The 12440-nt window shown below is 36.5% G+C and overlaps 1 protein-coding gene across 2 annotated transcripts in view; it reads right to left on the reverse strand.

The window, feature by feature from the left end:
• Hmgs (hydroxymethylglutaryl-CoA synthase) overlaps window positions 1–11046 on the reverse strand; it is a 41291-nt gene extending 30245 nt beyond the window's left edge. The window contains exons 1-4 of one of the 2 annotated variants that reach the window (XM_071682946.1): window positions 10961–11046; window positions 6097–6234; window positions 4969–5083; window positions 4092–4292 (exon numbers count right to left, since the gene is read on the reverse strand). In XM_071682946.1, coding sequence (XP_071539047.1) covers window positions 4092–4292; window positions 4969–5083; window positions 6097–6228 — 448 coding nt within the window. In that variant the 5' untranslated portion in view covers window positions 6229–6234; window positions 10961–11046. Of the gene's footprint in view, window positions 1–4091; window positions 4293–4968; window positions 5084–6096; window positions 6235–10100; window positions 10245–10960 lie in introns of those variants that run through there. The other variant, XM_071682938.1, reaches the window with a different exon arrangement.
• Between the last annotated feature and the right edge of the window lie 1394 nt (window positions 11047–12440).

Raw genomic sequence — 12440 nt, forward strand, 5'->3', positions numbered from 1 at the left:
GTCACATGGAGAGAATGAGCGAGGAAAGGTTGACCAAGAGGATATGTGGGGCAGAGGTGGAGGGAACGAGGAGAAGTGGGAGACCAAATTGGAGGGGGAAAGATGGAGTGAAAAAGATTTTGAGTGATTGGGGCCTGAACATGCAGGAGGGTGAAAGGCGTGCTAGGAATAGAGTGAATTGGAATGATGTGGTATACCGGGGTCGACGTGCTGTCAATGGATTGAACCAGGGCATGTGAAGTGTCTGGGGTAAACCATGGAAAGTTCTATAGGGCCTGGATGTGGAAAGGGAGCTGTGGTTTCGGTGCATTATTACATGACAGCTAGAGACTGAGTGTGAACGAATGTGGCCTTTGTTGTCTTTTCCTAGCACTACCTTGCACACATGAGGGGGGGAGGGGGTTGTTATTTCATGTGTGGCGGGGTGTCGATGGGAATGAATAAAGACAGACAGGATGAATTATGTACATGTGTATATATGAATACTTGCCCCTCTCTCCAAAACTCTTGCATTCACCTCCCTAACAACCCCATCCATAAACAAATTAAACAACCATACACACATATACACATGTATATATTCATACTTTCTTGCCTTCATTCATTCCCAGCACCAGGAAACAGATGAAGAAAGGCCACAACTGCTCACATTCATTCTCTAGCTCTCATGTGTAATGCACTAAAACCACAGCTCCTTATCCACATCCAGGCCCTACTAACCTTTCCATGGTAAACCATGGATATGTCTGTTTCTAGAAGCAGTTAATTCTCACTTTGATATAAAGCTGAAGTTGTTGTTGAAAGGTAATGATTCTCTCATCAAAAGATTTTCATCATTGTCCCTTTCACTGCCATATATGTATGAAATTATCAAAACGTATATGCCAAACTTTCCAGCAAGACCCATAGTGAATTCAGTGGGCTCAATCACATATAGATTATCAAAATGGTTAGTTTCTTTATCAAGACCACTAATTGGTAAACATCAAATATCATAAACAATGTAGATTTTGTTAACTAGCTTGATGATATTCATGTTGCTTTTGATTTTAAAGTGGTAAGTTTTGATGTTTCATCCTTGTCCACAAAAGTTCCAATTGATGTCTTGGTTATTGTTGATTTACCCATTTCAAATTCTGTATTTACTGAATTAATAAAATGGTAAAGAAAAGACTGTATAATTCAATTTAATGGAGAATGCAATGCTCAGAAATTTGTTATGGCAATGGGTAACCCTCTTTCACCAGTATTAAGTAACTTTTACATGAAAGAATTCTTTTCAACAAAATTACTAAGGAATATCTTACCCTCTAAGGCAATTTTGTTTAGGTACGTTGATTAAGTTCTTTGTGTTCGGCCAACAAAAGAAAATTTACAAACATTTCTCCCTTTACTTGACAATTTAGTACCTTCTATCAAATTTACTTGTGGAAGTGGAAAAGAATTGTAAGTTACCATTTTTAGATTGCAAGATCCATTGAAAAAGAAACATGCTCAAGTTTAGCACATATGGAAAACCCACCAACGTTTGTTCTTATATTCATTATTGCTCAGCTCATCATGACAGAATTAAACTATCATCATTCCAATCGATGTTCCTTAGGACATTACATATATGCAGTTAGGAATTCATTGATGATGAGATTGAGAAGAAATATTCTATTGGATCCAAGTTAAAGTATCCTAGTTTTTCATTGATAAATCTCTATGTTGGCAAAGAAATCATTTTATAGAGTTAAACCCAAACCTCCCCTTGATACCAAGAATCTTTAAGTTCTCCACTTTTCTGATGATTTTACATTACTTCCCAGTTGGCTCAAGTCCTTTAATGTAAATGGAGGCTTCAGCATAGCAATACCATAAAGAATATCTTTATCATAAACTCACCAGAAAATTCTGCAGGGCTGTGTTTACAGAACCCCTTGTAAAAACTGTAATCTGTTTTAAGTTGGACAGACTAGTAAGGATCTTTATGTTAGACTTAAGCAATATAAACATAGTATAAGAACAGGAAAAGAATCAAATGCTTTGTTTAATCACATGAAAAATTATGACCATTGTACTGACAGGAGTAACACTACTTCAGTTATTAACCATAACGCCTTTACCATGAGAAATATAATTGAATCTTCTATTATTAAATACACAAAGAATTGTAACATTAAAAATCATTAAAGGTCTTTACCAGCTTAATAGCTTTGTCGTAAGAAAAATTTGTAAACAGTTTCCTTTCCTGTCCACAAAATAAAAATTTTATGACAGGGAGGATGCCAGACCCGAACACCACCAACCGGTAATGCTTGTTTACCAATAGCATCTTAGCTATGTCTCTTCCTTGTAGATCAACTGACAGTTCTACATCTTTTATCTCATTCTCGTATCTCCCCTGATAATGTGCTCATTACACGAAAGTGCACTTGGGAACGTTTCGTGTTTCATTTTCCTCGTGGTTATGTGCATACATTACATATATACTGCACATTGTACTAGTTGTAAGAGATATCAACACAGCCTCTCATAGTGTTCTGCAGCACATCCTCTTGCAAAAAAAAAATTGACAATGCTGTTCAAAAAAGTTACAAAAAATGTTTAATCACTTTCATTGCTAACTGAAAAGTCAGTCATTCACGATGGTTTCACCTCGAAAACCCTTAAACTTTACAACAAAGTCCACTGAGATGCAGTTCTTTCTCAAACCCATGTTAATTTCTTACTAACTGGTCTCTCATCACCTGCAGACCATACTCTGAAATTCCCCTCATATGCACATAATCTCATAATCATACTGAAACACCTCAACCTTGAATTGAGCTTTTAGCCATAAAGAAATGTACATGTGCATATATGCATATGTCTGTGAATGTACGTATATGTGTATATGTTGATATTTATATGTATGTAAATGTACATGCAAGGGCGTTTATGTACATATATGTGTATATGATGTGGTATACCGGGGTCACCATGCAGTCCATTATGTCTGCGGTAAACCACGGAAAGTTATGTGGGACCTGAATGTAGATAGGGAGCTATGGTTTTGGTGCATTACACATGATAGCTAGAGACTGAGTGTGAGAAAATGAGGCCATTTCTTTGTCTGTTTTCCTGGCACTTCCTTGCTGAAGCAGGGGGTAGTGATGCTGTTGCCTGTGGGGCAGGGTAGTGCCGGGAATGGATGAAGGCAAGCAAATATGAATATGTACATGTGTATATATGTATATGTCCATGTATGTGTATGTATATGTATGTATACGTTGATATGTATATGTGCATGTGTGGGCATCTATGTATATACAAATGTGTATAAGAGCGGATGGGCCATTCTTTGTCTGTTTCCTGGTGCAATTTGACAATAAAGACACCTTATCTTAACTAAAACAACAACATTACATCATACAATTAGAAATGGTAAACTTAAAGGATGAATGTATGCATCTCCACAAATATCCACCATCACTCTCTTGACCTTGGACAGATACCATATTCCTATTACCTTGAACAATCAACCACTACCTCTCAAAAGAACCCCAACCATACAACATTAGGTATGACATATGACATACATCGTTAACTCTCTATGCCACAAACATTACTGCAAAGGCCATAACCTAAATAAATGCTCTCAAAACACTTAATGGCTCTAGTTTTGAACAAGAAAAAAAAAATCCCATGTTATCTTCTACAAACAGATCATCAAACCAGCCAAGATATGTGCACAGCTTGGGTCTACCTTTCAAATGTGTGTAGCATTCTGACATAGGCTGATGGAACAAAATATCTGCACTCCCTTGCTATGTAAGTTGTAGCAATAAAGACAATACCTGTATGCAAGGATGACTTAACTAAAGCTTAAACACAATGCAACTGGAACTTCATCATCAAATTTAATACTTAAGATTCTTAAAGAGCGACAGTTTAAATACTTAAGTATCAATCATCAATTACCTGTGCAATTATCCTTTCATGGAACACCTTTTCCAGTGCACTCATGTATACTGCTTATCTCTTCCCATATATGTCATGTCTATTCAACCAAGTATAAGTAGCTCTCCCAGACAAAAGTATAGGGCAGGAATAGACACAATGCTTACCATCCCAAGAGCTTGACTCCACCCAATTGATGGCATTGATAAGTGCAGCAGTACCACCGTAGCAGGCATTGGTGGTGTCAATCCCTTCAACGTCACTGTTGCCTGCGTCTTCAAATAGCTGCATCAAACAACTCTTGACACTTTTAGACTTGTCAATAATAGTTTCTGTTCCAACTTCAAGACGACCAATATTCTCATACCCTGTAATGAAAAAAGTTTAAGTCAGTTACTAAAGCATTACCAAAAGAGTTTAGTTACTCGAGATTATCTAGGTATAAAACGCCTTACAGAAAAGAAAATATCAATAAATGCAAAATATCCACATCTTTTATACATGCTTAGCTTCAAAAAAAAAAAAAAAACTACCTACTGCAATCACTATATGAGCACTATGAATTTTGCTTGACACCCCATTACAGGTACAAAGACAGAACCTGAAGGTATTTCAGGGTTGCAGAAAAGTCTACAGGCCTTGCACATTTGAAATCTATTGGTGATCTAGGCTCCTCATTCTATGTTACACTGTACCTCATAATTCTAACACTAAACTTTTTTAAGTATGCTGAACATGGTATACCCATTCTTCAAAATCATTCTGTGATAGCTTAACCATAATAAGCAGGATATGTGAAGCAGCTGAGGAAAACCATGGAAAGGTCTGTGGGGTATGACAGTGGATAGGGGGGACTGGTTTCACATGACAGCTAAAGAATGGATATAAGTGAATACAGCCTGTCTTCATCTGTTCTGGCACTATCTCACTAGCATGGGATTTGGCGGACAAGTATGAATCAAAAATAATAACCAAGCTATCTAAAGACAGTGAACTACTAAGGCATTACCTGTAAAAAAAACAGATCAAGCTCTCCATACTTACCAACTCCTGTCCTCTCCATTAACCTGGAGAGAACAGTGAGACAAAGGGAGTTGATGTCCTCACGATCAGAGCAAAATCCCATTTTTGTCTGGCCAAGGCCAATTGTGTATTTTCCCTGCAGGAATAAACAGTGGCTCTAATGAATAATGAAGAGAACTCCAGAAAGAAAACTTGTATTCATTACTATCTATCTGTCAGCATCATGAATACATACCATTTCATGCATTCAAACATTATTTATACTTGCAGTACTACTATATGCTATCTATAAGAGTAAAAGCTGAAAAATGACTGCTCCTTTACCCAATCATGTCATCTGTTTCAATCAAAGTATGCGAGTCAATAACAAGAAAATATCCACATCTGACGATAAATTCTGCAGAGTGGTTCGGCTATCCAAAAAGTGATGCATCACTACATACAGTACTAGAAACAGGATACATAAAATGTTTGAAAATAATAATGACTACATAAAAATACATGCACAAAAAGGGAAGCAAATGAAGGAAAGCAACAAGGGGAAAAAAGAATACAAAGATGAGAAAAAATTAAAGATTAATGGGATATAGCATTTCCTGACAGATGGATTCAACAGCAATCTTATTAATGATCATTTCAATACTGTGTAATTAAAAAACAAAAACACATAAAGAATTTCATTTTGTGTCATGTATTTTTGTGTCATGTATGCAATTTGACAATAAAGACATCTTGTCTTAAAATATTTCTAAAAGGAATATATTCAAAAGACAAAATATACAGGTCTGAATATCTGTGTTCCTTGCATTACTTCTTCATGTGGAGTGAGTGAATTCAAACTTACAAAGATTGTCTACTTACACATATTCTTATTCCTTATTCTATTCTATTAATTTCCAGATCTTCATTTTAACCTGGAATGTGTCAAACCTAATATCTAAATACTAAAGTACTAAAGAATTATACTGGCACCTTCAAGAACACTGGTAACAAAATACTCTAGAAATCTCATGCATGTCATTAGAGAAATACAAAAGCATAACTCTGAAATAAGCTAACACTATGCACTCTTAAAAAATTTAAGCTCAAACCATATCAGATCATATGAAGATGCTATAACTAACTTAAATTGAAATACACAAATCTTACCTGAGAAGCACCATCAAAAGACTCCAGTTCTTTTTGGTCTACAAACTGGGATGGGAAGTACACTTCTATGGCAATAATGCCAACATCCTGAGGCCATCCTGTACGTTCTGAGCTACTTTTAAAACTTGGCATTATGACCTGTGAAAATGCAAAGTTGTAAGAAATTTCTTAATTTTCTGAATACAGTGCCGTTGTGTTACATGTAAATTAACTGCACAATTCTAATTACATATGCAAAGTCAAATAAATTCGTAGTTTTATTAACAAAAATTTCAGCATCTAGGTTCTTTTCAATGACGGGGAGTTTGTGTCTAAGCAAAAGAAAGACATATTAAACCAGGACCAATCAGTGATAAAGCTGACCACTATGCAAATATCATGGTCAACAGTTCCCTTAAAATGGAAAAATATGCTTATGCTAGATAAGACTGCACCTTACTCCTTTTCCATCCTTTTCACTAAACTGCAGATGTAAACTGTAGTAGTGATACACAGTAATGATACACTGTGCAAACTATATAATGCACAGTTTACAATATCTGATACAGAACAAAAGGCTAGCTAACCTCAGGTATCAAAAGATGTCAACACAGTATATATGAAAAAAGTCTTACATTTACAAAACAAAGTGAAAAATAAATGTAGGTTCAATGCCAACACACACAAGAAACAAGTGAGAAGAACAAAGATTTATATGTATGGGGTTGATATTATTTAAGAAGAAAGGCTTTTATGTAAGGGGTTTGAAAAGTGCAATGTTATCACTCCAACCACTGTTGAGTAGTAGTGATCGATGATCTGGATTCAAGTAACTATCAGATGTTGGGCTGCACTCCTCTCCAGCACTGGGAATAACAGTAGAATGAGAATAACTAATGTAGCATTATGAAGAATGAATATGTCAGACTGTCTCATGTAACTAGATAAACAATGAGTTCTATAACATGTTGACAGCACAGAAATGCTGTTATATCTATGCTGACTAGCCTAACCTAACCTTAAGACTTTCTTTTTTAGGCTTTAATTGTAAGAAAATCCAGCTGATGAATTAGAGGCATTTTTGTATATAAACTCAATGAATCAAAATCTCAAATCTTATAAGTACACAAGAAGTGAAGACACTGCAAGAGGCCTATTGGCCCATGCTAGGCAGGTCCTGAACCCATTAACACATCCAACCCTCATACTTGACAACTTGTTCCAGAAATCCACTAACCTATTCCCAAACCAAGATTTACCTACATCCGACCTGAATCTATTTTTTTCTATTTCAAATCCATTATTTCTTGTCCTATCTGGTGGTGCCATTCTGAGAACTTTATTCATGTTACCTTTAACAATGCCCTTCACCCATTTAAAACTTCAATCATATCTCCTCTAGCCTCCTCTTCTTAAGTGAGTATAAATTCAGTCTTTTTAACCTTTCCTCATACATGAAGTACTTAATTCCAGGGATCATTTTTGACATTCACCCTTGTACTCTCTCTAAACAATTTATATCAACTGCATAGTATGGAACCCAAAACTGTACCACATAATCCAAATGTGGTCTCACCAATGCAAGATAAAGTTGTAACAATACTCTAAGAGTTTTAATGCTAATAGTCCTATTAATGAACCCTTACATCCTATTTGCTTCATTACACACTTTAATACATTGTTGCCATGGCTTAAGATCCTTGCTCACCAGTACTCCTAAATCTCTTGCATTCTGTTTTACCAATAGTAATATTGTCTAGTTTGGAATTTTCAAAAATGTCCTCTTGACAGACCACATCCATGCTGTTACAACTTCATATATTAGCATGTCATAGGTTAGCAGTGCATTCTCTCCAAATGCCATAAGAAATGTGGATAATCATGAAATTTATGGTTGCCATTTTGGTAACTTATGGAACAGGAAGAAAAGTGGACTCTTAACACTTTGTAAAGTGCATTAGGGTTCAGGTATACAAGCTGAAGTATTCTTTACCCTTTTATAATAAAAAAAAAAAGATTGTGGGAAGGACTTGAAGACTGGGGTAAATGTGGGGTTAATTAGTTTACAGAAGACAAAATCCATTTAGATAAAACTTTTGAAACCCACCCAACTTCCCCTAGGAGTAAAAATTTACTATATTGATGATGATATTAGAAAACTATGTGCTGGTAAAAGTCAATGCTTACATGATTTTTATGTGTTATGTGTACTTTAACAAAAATGCATTTTAGAGAAGAAAAAAAGTCCAAGCAAATATATTTCACTTGTAGTTGGAAATGAAAACAAGCAGTATACAAAAACTGCACCCAAACATGAGACCACATCAATCACATACTTTCTTAATACCATCAGAAATAAATCTTAGCTTCTTATGAAATCATCGCTTTCTCAATGTCTTGTTTGGTTGTGTAGAATGAAAAAAAAGAAATACATCAAATGCCCACACAGTAAACTATCATTGTGAATTAAATTAATGACATATCTAGGTAGTTGAGGTAGTGCCATAATCATCAAAGAATATACACCCCTGAAGATGATGTAATGGATAATTTATTAATTTTTCCCCAAGTGTGCATATGTCATGATCACAAAGGGATCAAGGAATGAAAAACAAATCCAAATCTACATCACTAATCTAACAAAACAGCAAGCTTTTATACCTAATAACAAGCGTTTCTTAGGTACATACCCACAATAATCATAACTTGCAGCAATTACCTTAAACTTACCACTGTTGAAACCCTCTTACTGATATCTTCATCATACTGTCAAGACCAACTCACAACAACCCTGACCAATCCAAACAAATTAGATGTACTACCAAACAACTGTAATATACAACTTTATTTCAATAGTCTCATTCTGTCTTCAAAGCTTTCATTACATACCTGTTTTAAAAGCATACATAAGTACCTTGTAGAAGTTAACAAAGTTGATTAATCTCACCACAGCAACAATATCAGTAAGTTTCAATACCTAAGTTGGCAACCTTATTTGCCTGAGGGCTGGGATTTACCAATACAGTACCAAAAAGCCCTGCAGATGAAGAATTTCCTGTAGATGGTTGGTATGGAAATTATGACTAAAGGCTAGAGAAATGAGATGAATATGTTGACATTCTACTCTTAATATAATCCAGTTAGTGAGAACAACTACTTCAGTGTGATATGTGTTTTTCTGTTCTTACTCTGAAGACAACTTGTTTTAAATATGAATATGTTGCAGAAGTCATTCTTAAAATCTGGAACATAAATTGCACAGGTTCAAGGTAGAACACAATTTCAATCCAGAATTCCTTTGGAAATACCACATACTAATTAATGATGTCAAATAACTACTGGTACATATACAGAGATAATCATTCACAAATGAGGAATACAGAGATGATGAATTATTCTACAACCGTACTAAGCGAGTACAGCATAACTTTACTGACAGCAAGCAACAGAATTATGTATATCAGAGTATGGTCAGGAAATGCCCAGGTCATGGCAGGAATCAGTAGTTTCCTTGCCTCTTCCCATAAATTCCAACACATGACTCAGGAGTCGAACTAGAGAAGGAAACTTAAAAGGGGCTCTAAGGTTTGAACTGTACGTGATGAGGGAACACTGGGAACCGCAATCCAGGGGTAGAGCATGTTAGTGACGCTAAACACGACACAGGGTACAAGGCCTTGTGATGAGACAGACAACATGAATACCAAAAGATGCAGAATGGGTCGGTAAGGGTGTTTATACCGAAGGGTTGTTGACATAATAAGCATATTAAAAGCTGTAAGTCTAAACGAATGATTCATTTAGACAGTAATCATGTTCCGGATAAAGAAGAGAAATTTAAGTATTATAACATTCACAAGAACAAATTAAAATGAAAAGTTTAACAGATGAATAAAATTTACGGTAATTACTCATCTAATAAACTGTCTGGGATATAACATACGCTTGTAGCAGGAAATAGTCTGGAGCTCAGAACAACCTACATCAAAATCTTCAAATGTGTGTGTAATTAACTGTCAACTTACTGATGAATGCAGCAATCAAGCAGTGTGCACGACGGATGTGTACGATGACGTCTTCAGACACTGACCCTCAATGCAGTACTGACACAGGTTGACTGTGGTCCCTGGCCCCAACCTAACAGCACCGAGTGCCTACTGTCACCAGGTAAGAGCCTCGTTACCATTATACCTTCATATATCCTTTCCCAGAGTCACAACATAGATACCTACATTCACTATTAAAATATTTCACGATTCATTAAACAGACTCCTCAGTTTTTCACAAAGTGAAAGTCTAATCAAAAGTAATCTACAATAAAACAAAATCTGACAACATTCTTCAGTTGCTGAAAATTCATTATACATTGCATGGTTCTGCTGATCACTTGTCCCTCATTACCAGAGCCCGAGACGTAACTGTAAGGCAGCAAGACTCAAAGAGAATTTAGAAATCAGGAATCATTCTTTCGTAATACAACCAAGCTTTCCTAAAGGATCCGCCAAGAATTTCCGAGTATTCGTCCTGCTGGAGTGGGAGTCCCATGAATTTAAGAATTACAGCCATTCTTTTCCTCTGATATATGTGCTTAATGTTTCATTGAAAACATACGAAAACCAGAAAACAATAATGTCTTACAATGTTACACATGTGACTACTACACGTGGCAGAAAGATATCAATATACAAAAAAAAAATACTCTTAACAGTGGACGAAAATCAATGACATCGAACGAAAATTATTGGTTTTTCAACTTGATGTAAGGTGGTCTCTATCTACCATTTATTAATAAATGTCTACACCTACAATTAAATACAGTTATATAAAACCATCTTCTTAAGTCAATGATCATCACTTCCACCCTACGAGGATAAACAGCACTTACTATTGACCACTACCGTCCTTTCTCACTCAGCTGACCGGAGAAAACAAACAGCAGAAAGCAAGCTCTGTTCATCTGGGACCTTCGTACGTTAATCGCTATATTGTCGGTCTCAAGACCTACAATGTCTCCAACAAATAGTATTGATCGATGACGAATTTCGCATTATGATGCGGAAATTGATTGAATTATCAAGCATTCCATATATCAACGGAGAAAATTAAATTAGATCTCATGTTTTCAGTAGCGAAATTGATACATAGTAGCTTACGCAAGTCAAGTACCTCATGTTATGTCGACAGCCCGGTCGCTTACAGAAGCTGGAATCTATAGTTTCTTAGTTTTGTTTAATGTCAAAGGTATGGTTTTATTCTTATATTTGTATAGGGATGGATTTTGACTTATCTGTAAGGGTGGAGGCAGTAAATGAAGGGGGCCCATATCCTGATCCGGGGCCGATTTCCAAGGGCTGGTATTGTAAAGTCATGCACCCCCACTCCCCAACACACACGCACACACACGCACACACACACACACATCTGCTTATCATTTCAAGTGACACCCACCTACTGCATTCTTCATTTTTCCACAGGTTGTTGGTAGATAATTGCCTTCCTCATACTGGTGTAACTTATACTAAGGGTAAGGAGGGTCAATGTAGGATGAGTCCCAGCTAACTAGTCAAAACTCAGAACGCTATCATCAGAAGTCAATCATTTTTAAGAAAAAGACAGAAATATAACGTCTTGTGCATTAAAGTCAGAAACCAACCAGATTATAAAGATATCTTACAAAATTCAAATGGTGGTGGTGGACTGAACATTTCCTTAGGGAGGCTACTGGTTTCCATTAAATCTGCTCTTCCCTATTTCAACACTTCACCAGCCTATATCACTAAATCATATTCACGCCGTATTGATTTGGCAGACGCCAAACAAATCCCCCCTATCCTAACCCAGTGTTGAACTGCACCCTACCAGACAGAGTCCACCTCATCTATATTTCCTAAAAACGTACGAGTCATGCTTTCTTGTCAGGCTAATTCCTAATTTGACACCCATGCCCTACGCCGCAATGTTGGTTCGCCTTCCCTCTTCAATAGGTATTGATTTGGTTTTTGCTCCCGAGAGCTGGCTGCTTGTGTGCCCCCCACCACTAGCTAGACCACGCAATACTCGGCAAGCTGCTGCGCCACATGATTATTGAGTGGCCATCAGCAACTCAAGGGTGGGCCGTTTTGATACCTGCTTCTTTCCCTACACGTCGAAGCTTTGAAACTCTCTACCTTCTCATGTCTTTCCCAATAACTATGACCTGGTACATTTCAAGGAAGGTTTTTAACTTTCTCAAAATTTCGTAAATACTTTCCCTTGTCTTTTCTTTTTCCGTTTCGTAATTCTCTAGACATCTCCATTAAGGTCCGGCCTTGATGTAGACGAGTCTTGAATATAATAACGACATCGCTTGTCTCTTTAACATCGCA

This window comes from Panulirus ornatus, chromosome 3 (assembly GCF_036320965.1).
Source record: "Panulirus ornatus isolate Po-2019 chromosome 3, ASM3632096v1, whole genome shotgun sequence".
Taxonomy (NCBI): Eukaryota; Metazoa; Arthropoda; class Malacostraca; order Decapoda; family Palinuridae; genus Panulirus; species Panulirus ornatus.